This window comes from Aethalodelphis obliquidens, unplaced genomic scaffold (genome assembly GCF_003676395.1).
Source record: "Aethalodelphis obliquidens isolate GAN/ISIS:26980383/991018 unplaced genomic scaffold, ASM367639v1 scaffold7, whole genome shotgun sequence".
Classification (NCBI taxonomy): Eukaryota; Metazoa; Chordata; class Mammalia; order Artiodactyla; family Delphinidae; genus Aethalodelphis; species Aethalodelphis obliquidens.
Genome location: NW_020837951.1, coordinates 10,226,381 through 10,251,580, shown reverse-complemented (window position 1 = coordinate 10,251,580; position 25,200 = coordinate 10,226,381). Strand labels below are relative to the sequence as shown.

At 39.2% G+C, this 25,200-nt stretch overlaps 1 protein-coding gene and 1 non-coding gene across 7 annotated transcripts in view; one reads left to right on the top strand and one right to left on the bottom strand.

Moving 5' to 3' along the window:
- SCAI (suppressor of cancer cell invasion) overlaps nucleotides 1-25,200 on the bottom strand; it is a 137,224-nt gene that overhangs the window by 53,177 nt on the left and 58,847 nt on the right. For all 6 annotated transcript variants that reach the window (XR_003432502.1, XM_027104881.1, XM_027104883.1 and 3 more), the window contains one exon: nucleotides 15,973-16,104. Coding sequence is in view for 5 of the 6 variants with exons in the window: in XM_027104881.1 (XP_026960682.1) it covers nucleotides 15,973-16,104 (132 nt within the window). In the remaining variant the exon portion in view is untranslated. The remainder of the gene's footprint in view (nucleotides 1-15,972; nucleotides 16,105-25,200) is intronic.
- LOC113620303 (small nucleolar RNA SNORA64/SNORA10 family) lies at nucleotides 18,378-18,505 on the top strand. Its single transcript, XR_003432745.1, has one exon. It is a non-coding gene; the product is annotated as a small nucleolar RNA SNORA64/SNORA10 family (small nucleolar RNA).

Sequence of the window (25,200 nt, the reverse complement as noted above, 5' to 3'; positions counted from 1 at the left end):
GAATCCTTGCATCCCTCAGATAAATCCCACTTGATCATGGTGTATGATCCTTTTAATGTGTTGCTGGATTCTGTTTGCGAGTATTTTGTTGAGGATTTTTGCATCTATATTCATCAGTGATATTGGTCTGTAATTTTCTTGTTTTGTAGTAGCTCTGTCTGGTTTTGGTATCAGGGTGATGGTGGCCTCACAGAATGAGTTTGGCAGTGTTCCTTCCTCTGCAATTTTTTGGAAGAGTTTGAGAAGGATGGGTGTTAGCTCATCCCTAAATGTTTGATAGAATTCACCTGTGAAGCCATCTGGTCCTGGACTTTTGCTTGCTGGAAGATTTTTTTTTTTTTTCCTGGTACACAGGCCTCTCACTGTTGTGGCCTCTCCCGTTGCAGAGCACAGGCTCCGGATACGCACGCTCAGCGGCCATGGCTCACGGGCCTAGCCGCTCCACGGCATGTGGGATTTTCCTGGACCGGGGCATGAACCCGTGTCCCATGCATCAGCAGGCAGACTCTCAACCACTGCGCCACCAGGGGAAACCCTGCTGGAAGACTTTTAATGACAGTTTCAATTTCATTACTTGTGATTGGTCTGTTCATATTTTCTCTTTCTTCCTGGTTCAGTCTTGGAAGGTCATACCTTTCTAAGAATTTATCCATTTCTTCCAGGTTGTCCATTTCATTGGCATAGAGTTGCTGGTAGTAGTCTCTTAGGATGCTTTGTATTTCTGCAGTGTCTGTTGTAACGTCCCCTTTTTCATTTCTAATTTTATTGATTTGAGTCTTCTCCCTCTTTTTCTTGATGAGTCTTGCTAATGGTTTATCAATTTTGTTTATCTTCTCAAAGAACCAGCTTTTAGTTTTATTGATCTTTGCTATTGTTTTCTTTGTTTCTATTTCATTTATTTCTGCTCTGATCTTTATTTCTTTCCTTCTGCTAACTTTGGGTTTTGTTTGTTCTTCTTTCTCTAGTTCCTTTAGGTGTAAGGTTAGATTGTTTATTTGTGAGATTGTTTATTTGCGATTTTTCTTGTTTCTTGAGGTAGCCTGTATAGCTATAAACTTCTCTCTTAGAACTGCTTTTGCTGCATCCCATAGGTTTTGGATCATCGTGTTTTCATGGTCATTGTCTCTAGGTATGTTTTGATTTCCTCTTTGATTTCTTCAGTGATCTCTTGATTATTTAGTAACGTATTGTTTAGCCTCCATGTGTTTGTGTTTTTTACGGTTTTTTCCCTGTAATTCATTTCTAATCTCATAGCGTTGTGGTCAAAAAAGATGCCTGATATGATTTCAATTTTCTTAAATTTACCGAGGCTTGATTTGTGACCCAAGATGTTATCTATCCTGGAGAATGTTCCGTGCGCACTTGAGAAGAAAGTGTAATCTGCTGTTTTAGGATGGAATGTCCTATAAATATCAATTAAATCTATCTGGTCTATTTAAAGTTTATGTTTCCTTATTTATTTTCATTTTGGATGATCTATCCATTGGTGTAAGTGAGGTGTTAAAGTCCCCCACTATTATTGTGTTACTGTCGATTTCCTCTTTTATAGTTGTTAGCAGGTGCCTTATGTATTGAGGTGCTCCTGTGTTGGGTGCATATATATTTATAATTGTTATATCTTCTTCTTGGATTGATCCCTTGATCATTATGTAGTGTCCTTCCCTGTCTCTTGTAACATTCTTTATTTTAAAGTCTATTTTATCTGATATGAGTATTGCTACTCTAGCTTTCTTTTGATTTCCATTTGCATGGGATATCTTTTTCCATCCCCTCACTTTCAGTCTGTATGTGTCCCTAGGTCTGCAGTGGGTCTCTTGTAGACAGCATATAGATGGGTCTTGTTTTTGTATCCATTCAGCAAGCCTGAGTCTTGTGGTTGGAGCATTTAATCCATTCACGTTTAAGGTAATTATTGATATGTATGTTCCTATGACCATTTTCTTAATTATTTTGGGTTTGTTTTTGTAGGTCCTTTTCTTGTCTTGTGTTTCCCACTTAGAGAAATTCCTTTAGCATTTGTTGTAGAGCTGGTTTGGTGGTGCTGATTTCTCTTAGCTTTTGCTGGTCTGTAAAGCTTTTGATTTCTCCATCGAATCTGAATGAGATACTTGTTGGGTAGAGTAATCTTGGTTGTAGGTTCTTCCCTTTCATTACTTTAAGTATATCACACCACTCCCTTCTGGCTTGTAGAGCTTCTGCTGAGAAATCAGCTGCTAACCTTATGGGAGTTCCCTTGTAGGTTATTTGTTGTTTTTCCCTTGCTGCTTTCAATAATTTTTCTTTGTCTTTAATTTTTGCCAATTTGATTACTATGTGTTTCTCCTTGGGTTTATCCTTTATGGGACTCGCTGCACTTCCTGGACTTGGGTGGCTACTTCGTTTCCCATGTTAGGGAAGTTTTCGACTATAATCGCTTCCAATATTTTCTCAGGTCCTTTTTCTCTCTCTTCTCCTTCTGGGACCCCTATAATATGAATGTGTTTGCGTTTAATGTTGTCCCAGAGGTCTCTTAGGCTGTCTTCATTTCTTTTCATTCTTGGTTCTTTCTTCTGTTCCACGGCAGTGAATTCCACCATTCTGTCTTCCAGGTCACTTATCCATTCTTCTGCCTCAGTTATTCTGCTATTGATTCTTTCTAGTGTAGTTTTCATTTCAGTTATTGTATTGTTCATCTCTGTTTGTTTGTTCTTTAATTCTTCTAGGTCTTTGTTAAACATTTCTTGCATCTTCTCGATCTTTGCCTCCATTCTTTTTCTGAGGTCCTGGATCATCTTCACTATCATTATTCTGAATTCTTTTTCTGGAAAGTTGCCTACCTCCACTTCATTTAGTTGTTTTTGTGGGGTTTTATCTTGTTCCTTCATCTGGTACATAGCACTCTGCCTTTTCATCTTGTCCAGCTTTCTGTGAATGTGGTTTTTGTTCCACAGGCTGCAGGACTGAAGTTCTTCTTGCTTCTCCAATCAGTTATTTTTATTTTTTTTTTAATCAGTTATTTTTAAATTGAAGTTTCTGTTAGAATCTTTAAGACTCTTACCAAGTGGCTACTGCTAGGAAGACAGTATTTTATATAAAAGCATTAGGCAGCAACATTAACTTCATGAGAACTGATAACCCTTGAGTGCTTCTTTAAAGATACTATGTAAAGCCTCTCTGCAAATTTTCAAGTAAGCATTTGCCTACAAGTTCCTTTGCATTTCCAAAACTGACAAATTTAATAAACCTCAGTAATACATCTTATTAAGGGAGAAAACAGAATTAGAACTCAGTATTTTATTTCATGACTATATAATTTCAGGTGTTCGGTGGAAAGGGCTTTAGGGGAAGGGACTTTTCTATGAGGGCTAAAAGCACATAAAATGTGGTTGGCCTAAAAGGGTTAGAACAAGGCTCCAAACGTAAGTTGTAATATACAAGTATTTTCTGATTTATAGCTATGAACGATGTAGACTAAATTCTATACAATTTTTGTTAAAAGAATTTAGTGCATCTACCATTCCAGTCTGAACACTCAGCTATAAAGACAGCAATGTCTTTTTCAAAACAGTGTTTAAGTTTTTTTTTAAAAAAAACTTCCTAAAGGGTAAATCCCATGATCACCCTTTTTCTAGTGAAACATATCGTAGAAGCTATTATACTCTAATAGGATTAGAGTCCAAAATTAACTAAGGTACTTTATAAAGAGTCTTAGATAAATTCCTCTACTATTCAGAGCTTGACTCTGGTTTTAAACTCTGAATATACCATCTGGTCATTATTACTGTCAGTAGAGATAGGAAATTAATGGTCCATGGAATTAAATTAAATGGGGCTGTGTGAATTATCCCATAAGCTAAATGACCTTCTATTTCACATTTTGCAAAGGCACCTCTGTTATAAATTGGCTGCTCATATTCTTTTGCCAAGTTTTCAGAGGAAATCGAAAGCGCGATGCTAATCTCACTCTGTTTTAAAATCCTCAACTCTTATCAGCGAAAGTTGGGAGACTATTAGTGCAAATGATTAAACCTACTTTTCAGAGATGTTGTCGAGATGGCACTTACGAAGTTTCTTCCAAGTTTCTATAAATTGACCATCTTTACTAAACTGAATTAGCTAAGATCATTGATGCCTACCGACACCTAAAATCCAAGTCCAATAGCTACTTTCCAGTCCTTATATCAGTGCTCCCTATGACACTGACATGGCTCATCACTTCTTCACCATCTTGTAACCCTCTCTTCTTTCTGTTCTAACAGTCTCTTTCATTGGTTTCTCTTTCCTTAGTCCGGTCCTAAAATGCATGGCTTCCCCAGCATAGGTATGTGTAATACACATGAACACACAGACACACACACACACACACACACACACACACACTAAAATGAGGATCAGAAAGCTTAAATGATTTGCCTGGGAACTCATGGCCAGTAAATTGTTGAGTTATGACTGAAATTCATAACCCCTTTGCGCCTGTAATCTAATACTCTCTCCTTTCTACCACAGGGAAAAACAACCTAGATTTTGATTCTACATTAGTAAAGTCCTTCTCTGGGAGCTCACTCTTAGAATGCTGTTGACAATAACATTGTGACTTGTTTTGACAACAAGTCAGAAACTCTGAGTTGTGTCCTAATAAGCCGAAGATTAGGGCACACAGAGAGACATCTGGGATGCACGTCCTCAAAGAGACGACCATGTGAGATCAGAGCAAGAAAATGGCCATTTGCAAGCAAGCCAAGGAGAGAGGCTTCAGCAGGAACCAACCCTGCCAACATGCTGACCTTGGACTTCCAGCCTCCAGAAGTGTGAGAGAATAAACTTCTGTTGTTTAAGCCACCCAGAGTGTGGTATTTTGTTATGATAGCCCTAGCAAACTAAAATAGTAAGTGATAAGGCAGCCTTCAAATCCCAAAATACAAACGGGTGGGAACAAATCAGCAACAGCCAAAAGACCTGCACGCTATCAGTATCTGTGCAGGAAGAGAGAGAAGAAACAATGGGGACAGAGGATGGACTATGAAGAAGAGAACCTCCCAAAACAGCCAGTATGTATCCACTGGAAAGCACAGTGGACCATTATGAGAACAGAAGCTAAAAGGTGGAGGAATTCTGCCTAAGCCAATAGCCACATGTGGCTAATGAGTACTTGAAATGTGTCTAATTAGAATTGAAATGTGTGAAAGTATAAAATATTCAGTGTACTTCAAAAACTCAGTATGAAAAAAAAGAATCTCAATACTTTTTTTATATTGATTACATGTTGAAAGAAAATATTTTAGATATATTGGATCAAATAAAATATACTGTTAAAATTAATTTCACTTTTTTCTTTTTACATTTTTAAAATCTGCCTACTAGAAAAATTTTAAATCACATTTGTGGCTCACATTAAAGTTTTGTCAGTCAATGCTTCTCTAGATCACGTGATTATGACACCTACTGCACCCTGGTGGCAGCCCTCCTCAACTGCAAGTGCAACTATTTTGGGTAGCAAACCATATAAAATGAAAGCAGGCATCACAAGCTTGTACAGATAGTTTAGGGTATTACCTCTGAAATAACATATACTTTATTATTACCTGTTCGCAGAACTTTGCCTCTAGGAAAGTATTAATTTTTTGAAGAAGGAAGAGAAAGGGGAAAAAAAAGAGGGACGAGAGAAGTAAGAGAGAGCGCAAGAGGGGGTGGGGGGAGAAAGGGGACAGTGGAAAAAACTGTTAATTTCCCAGTTATCCTTTCCTATATAGGAACCAGGGCATCCTAAAAATAGGCTGTTGAAGAAAGCATTGTAGATGATTTCTTCTTTACTTTGAAATATAAGGAGCATATTTAATAAAAATCTCTGCCATTATTTTTATTTAAGGTCAATACACTTCACTTTGGTGCACTTCTTTGCATATTTGTTTATTTATTGCCTCCAACATTTATTTTGGCTTTGAGTATTTGCTCCTCTGGAGTCAAATAATTAGTGATTTGCAGGCCTCTGCTGTTTCAAAAGTCATGGATATCACTGGTAGGCACAGGTGCATATCTCAAATACATGTCTCAAGATGCTGCCTTAAATAATCTCATCAAGTATTCCATTCTGCTTCGACAGTCTTAGTCACCATGGTAACTAGAACCCTGCAAGCACTTCGGCTTTTGATGGTTTTCTGACATTATTCAAAGCTATTTCTAACATCATTCTCACTTCATTATTACTGTAACTACATATGCAAGAGCTATTATAAGCAATACGCCATTCATTTAATCTATTTCTCACTCTCTGGACTATGTTTTCTTACACGGTGAGTGGATAGAAGAGATTATTTATTATGCACATATTTTAAGGAGGTATTTTCAGTCAAGTTGTAGTGATGTGCATGAACCTAGTCTGTCACACAGAGTGAAGGAAGTCAGAAAGAGAAACACAAACATCGTAAATTAACGTGTATATACGGAATCTAGAAAAATGGTACAGATGAACCTATTTGCAGGGCAGGAAAAGAGACGCAGATGTAGAGAACAGACTTGTGGACATGGCGGGGAAGGGGAGCATGGGATGAATTGAGAAAGTAGCATTGACATATATACACTACCATGTGTAAAATAGACAGCTAGTGAGAAGCTGCTGTATAGCACAGGGAGCTCAGCTCGGTGCTCTGTGATGACCTAGAGGGCTGGGATGGGGGGTGGGAGGGAGGTTAAGAGAGAAGGGATATATGTATACATGTAGCTGATTCACTTCGTTGTACAGCAGAAATTAACACAACATTGTAAAGCAATAATACTCCGATAAATAAATAAAGTTGGTCTAATAGATCTATATCAAGCCCTGCTGCCTGATATCAGAAAATGCACCTTTTTTACTTACTGTTGGAATATTTGGCTGTATATTGGGCCACTACAAAAATCTCACTCATTTAAAAAATATTTTAAAAAAGATATTCATGAAAAAAAAAAGATATTCATGGCAGGGAAAATGAAAAGGCTCTGACAACTTGGATGACAACTTACTACATATAAGGCGAAAAGATACACCTTCAAGAGTAAAGAGGAAGTTTATTGTACCCAAATAAGGCATTACATATATAGACACTCTAGCCTTTCATGCACTGAAACATACTTTTTCACTCTGCTCATAAACAGTTAAAAAGCCCAAGTGAGGGAATACAAGGGGGTTGCTGCCGTGCTGTTATGTTCTCTTTCTTTGTCCAAGTACAAGGCCCATGGATATGTTCAGTTTGCAAAAAATACACTTATAATACGTGTACTTTTCTGCAAGCATATTAACACTGCAATAATAAGTTCAATAACCAGCTTGTGAACTCAAGAAAGAAAGAGAAAACACAAAGGAAAGATTGCCAAAAGATAAGCACCAACAGTGAAGGGAAGGCTGGGAATCACAGGCCCCATGTTAAAAGCTGATTCTGGGACTTCCCTGGGGGCGCAGTGGTTAAGAATCCGCCTGCTAGTGCAGGGGACACGGGTTCGAGCCCTGGTCCGGGAAGATCCCACATGCAACGGAACAACTAAGCCCGTGCGCCACAACTACTGAATCCCACGCGCCTAGAGCCCGTGCTGCACAACAAGAGAAGCCACTGCAATGAGAAGTCTGCACACCACAACGAAGAGTAGCCCCAGCTTGCCACAACTAGAGAAAGCCACGCACAGCAACGAAGACCCAATGCAGCCATAAAAAAAATAATAATAAATTTATTTAAAAAAAAAATCTGATGCTATTCCACCTGGACTCCCACTTCACCCCTTTCCCCGAAGGTCCAAAACTGGTCCAGAGCCACTCCCAATATATTTCTCTTTCTCTATAAGCACTGTGATTCTGTTTTCTATTCAGACCAACACAAAAATGGGGGGTTGGGAGGGGGACGACCAAAAAAACTCTTATTTTAATTATTCCCAAGGAATCTTTTCTATTTCAAAAGAAATGTGCAAAAACTACATCAATGCTTGAAAGCAGAGATGTGTTTAATTTCCATAACTCAAAGAGGTTCTTCGGAGAAAAGTGTGGGGAAGAATGCCACACATCCCTCCAACCCACCACCATGGGCAACTAACAGACCTACAGATGTTCTGATCGCTTTCCAATCAAGGTCTAACAATGAACAAAACACTTCCATTTATATAAACAAGCACAGAAAATACACACACTCACATGCACCAGACACCGTGAGAAAATCGGCCCCCCAGAAGAAACCAAACTGAGTACTAAGAGCAAAGAGTCCCCACTAAGAGTTAATATGGCTTATAGAACATAAATTTAACAGAGAACTTCTGATAAAACAAGATCATGTAAAACATACTATTTTCACAATTTGCTTTTTAAAATTTAACCACATACTGTGGGCAACTTTTCATTTATACCTCCACCAACATCTTTTTAATAGTTCTATATTATTCTGTGTGTGTGTGTGTGTGTGTGAAATGAATTTTCTTTAAAAATGAAAAGAAAGGGGCTTCCCTGGTGGCACAGTGGTTAAGACTCCGCCTGCCAATGCAGGGGACACAGGTTCGAGCCCTGGTCTGGGAAGACCCCACATGCAACAGAACAACTAAGCCCGTGCGCCACAACTACTGAGCCCGTGAGCCACAGCTACTGAGCCGGTGCACCTAGAGACCATGCTCTGCAACAAGAGAAGCCACCGCAATGAGAAGCCCGTGCACTGCAACGATGAGTAGCTCGCCGCAACTAGAGAAAGCATGCATGCAGTAATGAAGACCCAACACAGACAAAAATAAATTTTCTTAAAAATGAAAAGAAAAAGGAAGAGTCAAAGTACTAATCTCTCAGTAAACTACAGACTTGTATTGGCACTAGCCACATCTGCTCAAACAAAAACCCAAAAGCATATAGAGAAGATATATACTTTACTCACCATAAATCTAGTTTTTGTAGAAATAATTAAGGCTTGTTTAAAATGAAGGGGACCTGGGACTTCCCTGGTGGCACAGTGGTTAAGACTCCACACTCCCAATGCAGGGGGCCCGGATTCGATTCCTGGTCAGGGAACTAGAGCCGACATGAATGCCACAACTAAGAGTTCACAGGCCACAACTAAGGAGCCCACGTGCCGCAACTAAGAAGGCAGCGAGCTTCAACTAAGGAGCCTGCCTGCTGCAACTAAGACCGGTGCAACCAAATAAATAAATAAATAAATATTTAAAAAATAAAAATAAAAAAATAAAATGATGAGGACCCTTCACACAAAACACTGAAAATAAATCCCTGGTGGATTTGCTTACCCACTTTTCTAAGTCAGAATGATATCATGAAACGATCACCACAATAACTCACAATAATAACATCCATCACCATACGTAGATATCAAATTATTTTTTCTTGTGATGAGAACTTTTAAGATCAACTTTTTAGCAACTTCCAAATATACAATACAGTATTATTAACTATAGTTACCACACTGTACATTATATCCCTATTACATACTTATGCTATAGCTGTAAGTTTGCACTTTTTAACCCCCTTCACCCATTGCATCCCCGCCCCCCTCTTCTGCTGCTGGCAATCACCAATCTGTCCTCTGTACCCATGAGCTCGGTTGTTTCTTTTCTTTTGCTTTGGTTTTTGTTGTTGTTATTTTTAGATTCTACATAAAGTGAGATTATATGGTATTTGTCTTTCTTTGCGTGACTTATTTCATTTCAGCATAATGCCCTCAAGGTCTATCCAGGTTGTAAATTCCAAGATTTCCTTCATTTTTAATGGTTGAAGAATATTCACATATATATATATATATATATATATATATGTATATATATATATATATATATATATATATATATATATATATTCCACAATTTCTTTATCCATTCATCCGTCAGTGGACACTTACATTACTTCCATATCTTGGCTACTGTAAATAATGCTTCAATGAATATGGGGGTATATATATCTTTTCAAGTTAGTGTTTTAATTTTTTTCGCATAAATGCCCAGAAATAGAATTGCTGGATCCTGTGGTAGTTTTAACTTTTTAAGAACCTCCATACGGTCTTCTATGGTGGCTGCACCAATGTACATTCCCTCCAACAGTGCACAAGGGCTCCCTTTTCTTCAATCCTCACCAACATGTGGTATTTTTTTGTCTTTTTGATAACAGCCATTCTGACAGGTGTGAGGTGATATCTCATTGTGCTTCAATTTGCATTTTCCTGATGATTAACAATGTTGGGCACATTTTCATGTACCTGTTGACCATCTGTACATCTTCTTTGGAAAAATAACCAGTCAGATCTTCTGACCATTTTCTAATCAGATTGTTTGTTCTTCTGATTTTGAGTTGTACGAAAAGGATTAATTCCTGAACCCAATATAGTTCTAAGTACTCAAGAACTAAACTGAAATAGGTATCCTAAGCATTATAATAAATTTCTCTGACAATGAATAAAGTCCTAAAGATTGGATCTCACACAATGTTTCCATGTATTAGGGTTTCCTACTATTTCCACAGACACAATTTTACTCTGCAGTTATTTTTAAAATAAATAAAACCTTTGTTATAGTTAAAATGGCACTTTAAAAGAATCAAAATGAGGGAATTCCCTGGCAGTCCAGTGGTTAGGACTCAGCGCTTTCAGTGCCATAGGCCCAGATTCAAGCCTTGGTTGGGGAACTAAGATCCCACCAGCCGCATGGTGTGGCCAAAAAAAAAAAAAAAAAAAAAAATCAAAATGAGAACAGTTTTGAGCTGGTAAAATGTATTTACACAACCAAAACACTGAAAAAGAAGGTGAAGTTCACCTTTATTTTTAGGTAACACATATTTTTGGTATGTGGCCAAAGGATAGAGATGTACCTGAAAGTGATTTATACACCGTGGAGTGCTATGTGGAAGTGTGTTCTGTCATTGTTACTGTTTCAGCAGTCACAGAGTGATCTGAGTCCAGCAGAGAGTCTCCAGCAGAAGACTACTTGAACTTTATGATTCATTTATGATTCAGAATCAGATCCGGAAAATAACCCTTTTTAAGAAGAGAAATGCCACTGCTAAATTCAATATGCTTCTCAGACATACTGAATAAAGAATTTCCATTCACAAACACATTAAAATTTCTAGTGTCTGTCTTATTTGAATATACAGATAGAACAGCTAGTAAACTTTGGATCAAATACATAATATCTAGTTTTTTAAAAAGCAGTATAGCAAAAACCGCTGATATGAAATGACAAGGTGAAATGTGTTGGGCATATGGTGGACAAATTGAATACATTTTCTAAAAATGTTGAGAAAAAGAATAGAGATGAAAATCAAAAGAGAGTAGATGGTTAATAGAGGCTTTAGATTGCAAATTCAATCTAAGCATTACAGGTATGAACAAGAAAGGAGAAACAGGGAACAAGCAAGAAGAAAGAAAAAATGAATTAATCAATTGAAAAAAAAATGTTTTCCGATAAAGAAATGCCTAAGATCTCATACCATACACAAAAGTTAACACAAAATGGGGCTTCCCTGGTGGTGCAGTGGTTAAGAATCCACCTGCCAATGCAGGGAACATGGGTTCGAGCCCTGCTCTGGGAAGATGCCACATGCCATGGATCAACTAAGCCCATGTGCCACAACTACTGAGCCTGCACTCTAGAGCCCATGAGCCAAAACTACTGAGCCCGCATGCTACAACTACTGAAGCCCGCACACCTAGAGCCCGTGCTCCACAACAAGAGAAGCCACCACATGAGAAGCCTGCACACCACAATGAAGAGTAGCCCCTACTCACCGCAACTAGATAAAGCCCACGCGCAGCAATGAAGACCAAACGCAGCCAAAAATAAAAATAAAATAAAATAAAAATAATAAAAAACTTATAAAAAAGTTAACACAAAATGGTTCACAGACCTAAATGTAAGAGCTAAAACCACAAGACTCTTAGAAGGAAACATCAGCCGAGTAAATCTCAGTGACCTCAGGTTAGGCAATGATTTCTTAGATATGACACCAAAAGTACAAGTGATGAAAGAGAATGACGAGTTGGACTTTATTAAAATTAAAAGTATTTGTGCTTCAAGGGACACCATCAAGAAAGTGATGAGACAACTCACAGAACGGGAAAATATATATCTGCAAATCATTACATCTTACAAGGGACTTGTATCCAGAATATACAGAAAATGACTACAACTTTAAAATTAAAAGATAAATAAACCTATCTGAAAATGATCAAAGGATTGGAATAAATATTTTCTCCAAAAAAAAGACATAAAAATGGCCAATAAGCACATGAAAAGACGCTGAACATCATTAGGGAAATGCAAATCAAAACCATAATGAGATACAACTTCACACACACTAGGATGACTATCATCAAAAAGACAGACAATAACAAGTGTTGGTGAGGATGTGGAGAAACTGGAACCCTCATACATTGCTGGTGGTACAGCCTCCTTGAAAAACAGTCTAGAAGTTCCTCAAAACGTTAAACTTAGAGTAAGTACCATATGAGCCAGCAATTTCACTCCTAGGTATATATTCAAGAGAACTGGAAACACATGTTCATCCAAAACCTTGTTCACAAGGTTTTGGCTGAAACCCAACTCAGCCAAAAATAAAATAAATAAATAAATTTATTTATTAAAAAAAAAAACGACTTCAAACCAGGGTGTACTGGGGTCGTTTTCTGAATTATAATAGTGAAAGAAAAGAATTCTTTAAAAAGATGCATTTAATCTATAAAGCAAAAGAAACCAAACTGATCTCAAAGATCTCTTCCGTAGCACAAAATAGGAAGCAGCAGAGTGTGGGAGTTAAGAACACTGTCTTTGGAATCCTTCATTTAACAGATGTTTGTGAAGCACCTGTGACGTGCAAGACCCTGGTTTAGACAGCAGAGAAACACTGACACATAGGGTCCTACTCCTAGGGATATTTCATTCTAATGTAGGAAGACATCATAAGCAAATAAGATCACTTGAGGTAGCGATGAGTTTTATGAAGAAAATTAAATAAATATAGAGATGAGAAAGTGATTGAAAGTATAGCTTTAAATACAGTGGTCATGGAGGACTCATTCGATGACCCTGTATTATCTTTATAATTGTAAGTTTTTTTAAAGATATATATATATATATATATTTTTTTTTTTATTGTGAAGACGTATTTACTCTCATGCAGTTATTTAATAACCGATGTGAGTTAAAAGCTCCTTCAGTATCTCCAAGGTGTGCAGAAAGGTGCATTACCCAGTGCAGGTTACCCTCCTCACTTAAGGGCATTCTTCTTTGGGGAGGTGGGAATGAAAATGGGCACAGCATTTTAGTTGCTCAACATTATTTACTGTTTACGAAGCCAGGTAAATTACATATAAGTAGACTCCAAACATTCTACTAACACCACAACTAAGCAGCAGAGTATCAAAATGATTAAACCTTAAGCAACTATATTAGAGTCAAAAAATCTACAGGCAAGATTCAAAAAACTTATAAAGCAGAAGGGCAATAAACTTCTGATAGGCAGTAAACTTAATTCACAGAACTTTCTTATCCTTCCTTATTCTCTCAGCTGTATGTAACTCGATGAAGTAGGCTTTGTAAACATGTTCCAACTCCCCCCAGTCAGAGGGTTTGCCATATTCCTAACATTGCATTTTAGAGACTTATTATTTTGATAGGTGGGACTTTTAAAAAAATTTTTTAAGGAAGTGTCTTGGAGGGCTTCCTTGGTGGCGCAGTGGTTGAGAGTCCGCCTGCAGATGCAGGGGACACGGGTTTGTGCCCTGGTCCGGGAAGATCTCACATGCTGCAGAGCGGCTGGGCCTGTGAGCCATGGCCGCTGAGCTTGCGCGTCCGGAGCCTGTGCTCCACAACGGGAGAGGCCACAACAGTGAGAGGCCCACGTACCGTATAAAAAAAAAAAAAAAAAAAAAAAAAGAAGTGCCTTGGCGTATAGTTGATTAAAGATATATTCTTTAGGGACTTCCCTGGTGGTGCAGTGGTTAAGACTCCAGGCTCCCAGTGCAGGGGGTTGGGGGTTCGATCCCTGGTCAGGGTACTAGATCCCACATGCATGCTGCAACTAAGAGTTCACATGCCACAACTAAGGAGCCCACGTGCCACATCTAAGGAGCCAGTGAGCGGCAAATAAGGAGCCCATGAGCCACAACTAAGGAGCCCGCCTGCTGCAACTAAGACCCAGAGCAACCAGATAAATAAATAAATAAATAAATACTTTTAAAAAGATACATTCTTTAAAAAGAATTTTTTTAAATTAATTAATTAATTATTTTTGGTTGCATTGGATCTTCATTGCTGCGTGCAGGCTTTCTCTAGTTGTAGCGAGCGGGGGCTACTCTTTGTTGCGTTGCATGGGCTTCTCATTGCGGTGGCTTCTCTTGTTGCGGAGCACGAGCTCTAGGTGCGCGGGCTTCAGTAGTTGTGGCGTGTGGGCTCAGTAGTTGTGGCCCATGGGCTTAGCTGCTCCACGGCATGTGGGATCTTCCCAGACCAGGGCTCGAACCCATGTATCCTGCACTGGCAGGTAGATTCTTAACCACTGCGCCACCAGGGAAGCCCAAAAATATATATTCTTTAAAATAAACTCTGTCAGTACAATTCCGATCCTAGGGATGTAGAATAAAATTATAAACTATGTGAAAAGAAGATTGCATTTTTACCCAGAAATAAATTGCAAATGAAAAATAACTCACTAGGGCTTCCCTGGCGGCGCAGTGGTTGAGAGTTCGCCTGCCGATGCAGGGGACACGGGTTCGTGCCCCAGTCCGGGAAGATCCCACATGCCGCGGAGCGGCTGGGCCCGTGAGCCACGGCCGCTGAGCCTGCACGTGCGGAGCCTGTGCTCAGCAACGGGAGAGGCCGCGGCAGTGAGAGGCCCTAGTACCGCTAAAAAACAAACAAACAAAAAAAAACCAAACTCAGTGGGCTTCCCTGGTGGTGCAGTGGTTGGGAATCTGCCTGCCGATGCAGGGGACACGGGTTCAAGCCCTGGTCTGTGAAGATCCCACATGCCGTGGAGTGGCTAGGCCCGTGAACCACAACTACTGAGCCTGTGCGTCTGGAGCCTGTGCTCCGGAACGGGAGAGGCCGCGACAGTAAGAGGCCCGCGCACCGCGATGAAGAATGGCCCCCGCTCGCCGCAAGTGGAGAAAGCCCTCGCACAGATGCAAAGACCCAACACAGCAAAAATAAATAAATAAATAAAAATACTTTATCAGGAAAAAAAAATAAAACTCACCAAACACAACACTGTAAATCAACTATACTTCAATAATTAATTAATTAAAATAAAAATAACTCACAATCTTTACAATTATTCACTCCTATATAAAGTTTCCCAAAAAAACCTATTTATCCTTAGTATTTTACCCATAGCATGAATTTATTTATGACTGAAACTAAGCTATTGAAGCTTTAGGTCTGAAGTAAGTCAATATCCTAAGAATCTCATGAAATGAAATACGGCTAAACCATTTAAATAAAACAAAATGGTACAAAATTATTTACCCACCACACACAAGGATACACAAAGACACATTTTGACAAAATTGCATACAGCTTCTGCTACCAGTCAGTCAGGGCACACACAACTAATGTAAAAATAACACTGTCTAGAACACTCTTATTTTAGTTAACAGATACTTCATCCTAAGAAAAAGAAAGAATAAAAGAAATAAGCAAATAAACAAGTATACAGAAAATGTAACAGAAGAGAAGCCCCAGGTTCACTTGCATATGCATCCCAGGCTCCTTAGTTATCGCAATGTGTAAAATCAGATGTAAAATATGATGTGGAGTAAGGTATACAAGACCATCTAACAAAACAGCTCTCTCAACTTGAGTAAAACAATATAAGTTATCCTCTTCTGTTGTTTTCTCACCTGAGAATGAAGAAAAGAAGCATGATCATCTCTAGTACAGATATTTATATAACATTCTATCCATAACTTTTCAGAAACTTACCACACATCAGCCATGGAAAAAAAAGATACAGAACTAGATAAAAGTTTAAGGCATCAAGAGTCCACTAACCTTAACCCGTTGAACAGTTGCTTAGATTTATCCAGAAGGTAACAAAAATCTGTAACTGTTTTCCTCTCTCCCTGTGGGATGTCATCTTCAGCACCTCCAGAGGACATGATTTCTTTAAGAGCAAATTCAGTCCTGTAAGAAAACATATGTCTATTTACCAAGTAGGTGAAAATAAAAACAGAAACAGACCTTAGTTATATCATCTGATAGCATTTTTTTAATGATAGAGACATCTTCTGATTACAATCAAATCATCAAAATAATTTAAGTATAAGATGGTGTGGAAGAATAGACAATCTCATATTGTGGGTGGGAATGAAAATTGGTACATCCATTTTAAAAAGCAGTTTTTATAATATTATTTCATCCAATAAATATTATTTGAATGGCTAAAATGTTCCAGGCACTCCTCTACATGGTTAAGAATAAAAAATGTTGAACCTTTTAACCTATTTATCTATTTTATCCATTCTGTATATCTGTCCCAGAAAATGATCCTACAAATGGAAAACCCTTTGTCCATAAAGATATTTATTTCGGTACCATAGTATTTAAAAGCTGTTCTGAAACTAAAAAAACCAAAGAGGGAAATGGCTAAGTACTTCATAGAACACTAATGACTACACTCTACTCTATCACTAACTTACAGTTATACTTAAGATGATAAAGCAATAATATGGATATACTTCAGTATAAAAGGGATATAAAAACCACATGCACACACACACATGTACATATATTTGAAAGCTATTTATTACTGAATCCAAGCTATCTTCCCATGTAATCAATCATGTTAATCAGCCATTTTAAAAACAGCAAGTTGCCAGATAGTATACATAGTATGAACCTATGCTAAAGAAAAAAAAATTCATTTGTGTTCACACACAGATAGAAGTCCCTGGGACAACACAGGGAAATCTGGTCCCAGTGCAGGGTGAAAAAATAGGCAGAGCAGACAAGGACCAGACACCAGAGATGGTAGTTGGGGGTGGTACAGTTATTTTGGCAAATATTTTTCTCTCCAACATTGTCTTAAACAGACAATTGCGGTTGCAAGGCAGGAAAACTGTAGCAAGCCTAGAACTGTCAAGGGGCTGCAGGGTAACACATGGGTGGCACTGCAGCCAGCTGGTGGGGAAGTAGTTTACAACACGCATTGACAGTACTGGGTGGTCCTGCACGTTCACAAGTTCCTTCTTCCCACAACCTCTTTCCGCACGTCATGGACTAGGTGGTTTTAACAAAGGGAAACAGACCTTGAAAAGTGCAGAGTCTGGGAAGGGATTCCACACTACAGTGATCCTGGGTAAGTCATCTCCCACACTCAACAACCCCCTGCCTTCATTCTCTAAACCCAGAAGGAGATGCAGAAATGAGGCACAAACTGTACTTTCTCCAGCCCTCCCCATATAGTTCATGAGCCAAGGTGGCTAATATCCCCAGGACACAGGAGTTTACAGGAGAAAAACACAAAATCAAAGTTCAAAATAAACAAATTCAATAAGAAAGGATATTAGATATAAAGCAGGAAGAAAATATCATAATGAAGCAAATAAAAATACTGGGTACGAAAAATATAATCAATGAAATAAACTTAGTAGATGGATAAACTAAATAACAGAAAAGATACAGCTGAACAAATTAATTAGCTAAAACGTCAGGTTTAAGGTACTCTGCCAAAAGACATCAGGAAGAGATAGAATACACAAAAGAAAATTCAAGAGATATGGAAAAGGGAAATGAAGGAAATCAACATCCACATCATAGCATATAAAGAAGAAAGAAAAAATCATGAGAAGGCAATAAATACTTGTAGAAATAAACTTCTATAAACTTCCCAGAATTAGAGAAAATATAAAACCTCAAACTAAAAGGACTCAAAGAATGTTAAAGGAAAGAGAAGATAAAGAAATAATCCCACAGCCAGAAATATTAAAGTGAAACTTAAGAATCCAAAGAAGCCCTCTCCCATTCCCAAACTATCCAGTCCTACAGCCATTAGGTGGGTCAGAGCACAGCAGGTGTCCGTACAGAGGGTAGCCTCCTGGGTATCAGAGCACAAATTGTGAGGAGACCATCAACATCCATACAAAGGGCCAGCTTGCATGGGATGGTGGAGCTTGAGTGCAGTGATAAGGGTAACCACGAATGGGGACTGGCATGGGGAGTGAGAGCCTGAGCACGGTGAGGAGGGCATGTCCACATGGAAGAGTTCAGAGGTAGAGAGAGATCTGTCATATATAGCGGATTCATCAAATAAGAAAATCTACTAAGGAAAAGGGGACCCAGAGTTCTCTCTGTAAGAGAAAGAAAACACAAACAAGGAAAGGGAAAAGGTTAGAATGAACCCTGTGGATTGAAACTGGAGGTATGGGTAAACTAATGGATGTTTAAAAAGAGTGATATATCTCTCAGCTCCCTTAATGACATTCTGAGTGTGGTTGGCGTATTTTCAGAGAGGGAGAGGAAGGTGCTCCTAATGCACGACAGACTGGCCCACAGTGGCCACTCTGTTCCTAGAAGTGCAACAGCTTCCGTCTGCATCTGGGGTTTCACCAACCCTCTCTTGTTTTTCCTTTCCCAGCCAAGGCCACTTTTGATGCCATTTCCAAGACCTACCTTTACCTCACTCCTGATCTCTGGAAAGAAATAGTGTTCACCAAGTCTCCGTATCAGGAATTCACTGACCATCTTGTAAAGACCCACACAGAGTTTCTGTGCAGAGGACCCAGGCTCCAGCTGTAGCCACCACATATTTTTATATGAGAAAAGTAAAGTGAATGAAGCCAGTTAAAAAGAAAAAGAGAGACATAAACGTCTGGGGGGGGAGGGGGGCGGCGTGATGTGTACATAAGTATACTCCCCAGTTCTGTAAATCTGTCTAGTGAGAGGGCCTGGGAACAGTGACCACTCCCCCCAAGACCCCCACCAATGGTATGAACATACCTAGCATCCAAATCTTGGCTTCTAACACCATTCTCCAATAAAGGGAACCAGAGCTCCTTGGAGAATAGTAATTGTCTAATTACAGCCCTGGAGCAGAAAAAGTACAAGATGAATCTGGAATATCCTGTGCCAGAGAGCAACAAAGTGCTCAAAGAATGACAGACACATAAGAAAAGGATATAGGACTTAAGTGTCCATCAACAGATGAATGATAAAGAAAATGTGGTATATGTACACAATGGAATATTATTCAGTCATAAAAAGGGGAAGTCCTGCTATTTGCAACGACATGGATGGACCTTGACAGCATTATGCTAAGTTAAATAAGTCACACAGAGAAAGACATATACTGTATGATCTTACTTATATGTGGAATCTTACAGAAAAAAACAAACTCATAGAAACAGAGAATAGATTGGTGGTTTCTGGAAGTGGGGGTGGGGAGTGATAGAAAACTGTGAAGGTGGTCGAAGGGTACAAACTTCCACTTATAAGATAAATAAGTTCTGGGGATGTAATCTACAATATGGTGACTATAGCTAACAATATTGTATTATACATTTGAAAGTTGCCAACAAAGTAGATCTTAGTTCTTATCACAAGAAAAAAATTTTTGTAACTGTGTGAGGTGATGGATGATAACCAAACTTATTGTGGTAATCATTTTGCAGTATATAATACATCAAATCATTATGTGCACACCTTAAACTAATAGAATGTTATATGTTAATGACATCTCAATAAAACTGGGATAAATAAATGAATAAAAAATAAAATCAAGCATTACAAAAGGACCTAGGATCTAGCTTGAGGGAGCATCCACTAACCAAATTGGGGATAATTTCAGCATCAAAACAAATAATGATAGTAATGGATTATAACCTATTAAATAAGAAATGATAAAGCAATACTGACATAAGTGAATGAATAAATGTAAAGTCTGATAGTGAATGGGATAGTTTCAGAGTACTTGCACACAAAATACACATTAATTCCAAAAGGAAAAAGTAACATCACAACAATGAAATCTGGCAGACATCACCTTGATTAAGTGACCAAAATGAACATCATTCATAATCAGATAAATCAAAGTCCTCTACCACCTGATAGGATGAGAAGTGATTTTCCTGCCAAAGAGACCTAATCATGAGGAAACAGACAAAACCAAATTGGGAGAGATATTCTACAAATAACCAAACTGTAATCTTCAGATATGTCAGGATATTCCCCCAAAGAAAAGGGAAGACTGAAGTGCGATGCCTGATTCAGAGCTGGATCTTTCTGCTGTAAAGGATGTTATTGGGACAAGTGGTGAAGCTTGAATGGAATCTGAGAACTAGATGGTAGTAATACATCAATGTTAATTAGAAAAAAATATGAAACCTGGAATTCCCTGGCAGTCCAGTGGTTAGGACTGCACTTCCACTTCAGGGGCCACAGGTTCAATCCCTGGTCGGGGAGCTAAGATCCTGCATGCCGCGCAGTGTGCCACCCCCCCAAAAAAAAAGAAAGAAAGAAAAAAACCTTACCAGTAACCAACGGAAAAAAAACCCTAATACAACAAAGTTAGCACATTAAAAATATACTAATTATTTAGCACACTAAATGTGTCAACAGATGAATGGATAAAAAAGATGTGGTATATATATATATACAATAGAATATTACTCAGCCATAAAAAAGAAGGAAATAATGCCATTTGCAGCAACCTAGAGATGAAAGTTGAGATTATCATGCTAACTGCAGTCAGACAGAGAAAGACAAATATCATATGATATCAATTATGTGTGGAATCTAGAAAATGATACAAATGAACTTATTAACAAAACAGAAATAGACCCACAGACATAGAAAACAAACTTACCATTACCAAAGGGGAAGGGGAGGGATCAATTAGGAGTCTGATATTAGCAGATATAAACTACTATATATAGAATAAACAACAAAGTCCTACTGTATAGTACACAGAACTATATTCGATATCTTATAATAAACCATAATGGAAAAAGAATATGAAAATGAATATATATAATACCTACTTTGTTGTACACCAGAAGTTAACACAACATTGTAAATCAACTATACTTCAATTAAAAAATAATATGCTGCAACTAAGACACGGTGCAGCCAAATAAATAAATAAATATTTTTTAAAAACAAAAAAAAAATAATAAAAAAGAAAAGTCTATAAAATTTTCAAAAGGCAAAATAAGGTAATGAACATACAAAAAAATACGCTAATTACTGCAGTTGAGTATGCACTGAAACCAGCATATTCACTAGGGGCAGTGTAAAATAGTGCAGACCCTTGAGACTCACTGTATGTATCGGGGGATACATTTATTCTTTCTATTAGACTCAGCAGTTACACTTCTGGAAACTTATCTTAAGGAACATGTTAACCATCATTACTGATAAATTACTCATAACACAGGGAACTGGTGTTCCCCTCCACCCTCCACTCTCATATAATTACCTATTTTTCAACCTCACTGAAATATGGGCAAGTCTCTGAACCAATTCTACTCTTACATAACATCACAATTTTACACGTTATTCTCTTCGCCTATTTTGGTCACCTGGCAAGTTTATATTCATAGTTTAAGATATTACTCAAATGACACCTTTTCAGACTTTCCTTGAAAACCTAATCTCTCCCTGGCACTTACATATGATCAAGTCGGTAGAGGCTTCTCCAGTGACACCATAAAAAGTTACACATGATACAACTGTTTGTTAAAAAAAGTCTGTCTCACTGTCTAGACCTACACTGTCCGAAACTATAATTACTGGCCACATGTGGCTACTGAGCACTTGAAACATGGCTACTCTAAGTTGGGATGTGTTGTAAATGTAAAATACACCAAATTTAGAAGATTTAGCATGAAAAAAGATGTAAAAATCTCAGTAATAATTTTTATATTGTTACATGTTGAAATAATGTTTTAGTTATTTAGTAAAGTAAAATACATTATTAAAACTAGTTTCATCAGTTTCTTTTTACTTTTTAATCTGATCATATTTCTTTATCCACCAATTTTATTTTATTATTATTTTTTTATTGAAGTATAGTTGATTTACAATGTTGTGTTAGCTTCTGGTATACAGCAAAGTGATTCAGTTACACATAAATATACATACTCTTTTTCAGATTGTTTTTCATTATGGTTTATTACAAGATATTGAATATAGTTCCCTGTGTTATACAGTAGGACCTTATGGTTTATCTGTTTGTTTGTTTGTTTTAATGTCGGTTCACTGGTTTGTTTATTTATTTATTTTTGGCTGTGTTGGGTCCCCGTTTCTGTGCGAGGGCTTGCTCCAGTTGAGGCAAGCAGGGGCCACTCTTCATCGTGGTGTGTGGGCCTCTCACTATCGTGGCCTCTCTAATTGCGGAGCACAGGCTCCAGACACACAGGCTCAGTAGTTGTGGCTCACGGGCTTAGTTGCTCCGCGGCATGTGGGATCTTCCCAGACCAGGGCTCGAACCCGTGTCCCCTGCATCGGCAGGCAGATTCTCAACCACTGCACCACCAGGGAAGCCTAGTTTATCTGTTTTATATGTAGTAGTTTTTATCAGCTAATCCCAAACTCCTAATTTATCCTCCCAACTTTCCCCTTTGGTAACCATAAATTTGTTGGGGTTTTTTTTCCGCCATGTCTGTGAGTCTGTTTCTGTTTTGTAAATAAGTTCATTTGTATCATTTTTTAGATTCCACACATTAAGTGATATCATATGATATCTTTGTCTGATTTACTTCACTTAGTATGATAATCTCTAGGATCATTCATGTTGCTGCAAATGGCATTATTTCATTCTTTTTTATGGCTGAGTAATATTCCACGGTATATATATACCACATCTTTTATCCATTCATCTGTCGATGGACATTTCGGTTGCTTCCATGTCTTAGCTATTGTAAATAGTGCTGCGATGAACACTGGGGTGCATGCATCTTTTTGAATTTAGAGTCTGCTCCAGCTACATGCCCAGGAGTTGGACTGCTGGATCACATGCCAACTCTATTTTTAGTTTTTTAAGGAACTTCCATACTGTTCTCCATAGTGGCTGCACCATTAATGTGATTATATTTCTATCAAACAGATATAAAGCTGTCAATATTCATAGATGATACAAACCTCTCCATAGAAATTTCAAAAGAACCTACAGATAAATTATTAGAATTAACCAGTGAAATTAGCAACGTTGCTGGATATAAGGTGAATTATAAAAAGGCAACTGGAAAGGGGACCTTCAAGATGGTAGAGGAGTAAGACGTGGAGATCACCTTCCTCCCAGCAAATACATCAAAAATACATCTACATGTGGAACAACTCCTACAGAACACCTACTGAACGTCGGCAGAAGACCTCAGACTTCCCAAAAGGCAAGAAACTCCCCATGTACCTGGGTAGGGCAAAAGAAAAAAGAAAGAACAGAGACAAAATAGGGACAGGACCTGCACCTCTGGGAGGGAGCTGTGAAGGAGGAAAAGTTTCCACACACTAGGAAGCCCCTTCACTAGTGGAGACGGGGGGTGGGGTGGGCGGCAGAGGGATGCTTGGGAGCCACGGAGGAGAGCGCAGCAATAGGGGTGCAGAGGGCAAAGCGGAGAGATTCCTGCACAGAGGATCAGTGCCAACCAGCCTGAGAGGCTTGTCTGCTCACCCACTGGGACGGGTTGGGGCTGGGAGCTGAGGATCGGGCTTTGGAGGTCAGACGCCAGGGAGGGGACTGGGGTTGGCTGTGTGAACACTGACTGAAGGGGGCTACTGCACCATAGCTAGCTGGGAGGGAGCCCAGGAAAAAGTCTGGAACTGCCTAAAAGGCAAGAGACCATTGTTTCGGGGTGCGTGAGGAGAGGGGATACCTTGTCTGCCCAAAGAAAGCAGAGCATCGCCTAAATGAGCTTCAGAGATGGGTGCCGGCTGCGCTATCAGCTCAGACCGCAGAGATGGCCATGAAATGTTAACGCTGCTGCTGCAGCCACCAAGAATCCCACTATCCACACCTCCCTGGGAGTCTGTGCAGTCCGTCACTGCCAGAGTCCCGTGACCCAGGGACAAATTCCCCAGGAGAACACACGGCAGGCCTCAAGCTGTTGCAATGTCACGCTGGCCTCTGCCACCGCAGGCTTGCCCCGCGTTCCAATTATAACTACAGTACCCCTCCCTCCCCCTGGCCTGAATGAGCAAGAGCCCCCTAATCAGCTGCTGCTTTAACCACGTCCTATCAGGATGGGAACAGATGCCTGAGGGCGACCTACATGCAGAGGCAGGGCCAAATCCAAAGCTGAACCCCAGGAGCTGTGCGGAGAAAGAAGAGAAAGGGAAATCCCTCCCAGCAGCCTCAGGAGCAGCGGATCAAATCCCCACAATTAACTTGATGTACGCTGCATCTGTGGAATACCTGAACAGACAACGAATCATCCCAAAATTGAGGCAGTGGACTTTGGCAGCAACTGTAGACTAGGGGTTTGCTGTCTGTGACTGATTTGTTTCTGATTTTTATGTTTACCTTAGTACAGTTTTTAGCACTTGTTATCATTGGTGGATTTGTTTATTAGTTTGGTTGCTCTCTTCTTCTTTTTTGTATTATTATTTTTGTGTTTTTTATTTTAATAATATTTTTTCTTTCTTTTTTTCCCCCTTTTCTTCTGAGCCATGTGGCTGACAGGGTCTTGGTGCTCCGGCCTGGTGTCTGGCCTGAGCCTCTGAGGTGGGAGAGCTGAGTTCAGGACACTGGACTACCAGAGACCTCCCAGTCCCACGTAATATCAATCAGTGAGAGCTCTCCCAGAGATCTCCGTCTAAACGCTAAGACCCAGCTCCACCCAATGATCAGCAAGCTCCAGTGCTGGACGCCCCATGCCAAGCAACTAGCATGACAGGAACACAACCCCACCCCTGAGCAGAGAGGTTGCCTAAAATCGTACTAAGTTCACAGACACCCCAAAACACACCACTGGACACAGCCCTGCCCACCAGAAAGACAAGATCCAGCCCCACCCACCAGAACACAGGCACCAGTCCCCTCCACCAGGAAGCCTACACAAGCCACTGAACCAACCTCACCCACTGGGAGCAGACACCAAAAGCAACGGGAACTACGAACCTGCAGCCTGCGAAAAGGAGACACCAAACACAGTTAAACAAAATGAGAAGACAGGGAAATATGCAGCAGATGAAGAGGCAAGGTAAAAACCCACTGGACCAAACGAATGAAGAGGAAACAGGCAGTCTACCTGAAAAAGAATTCAGAGTAATGATAGTAAAGATGAT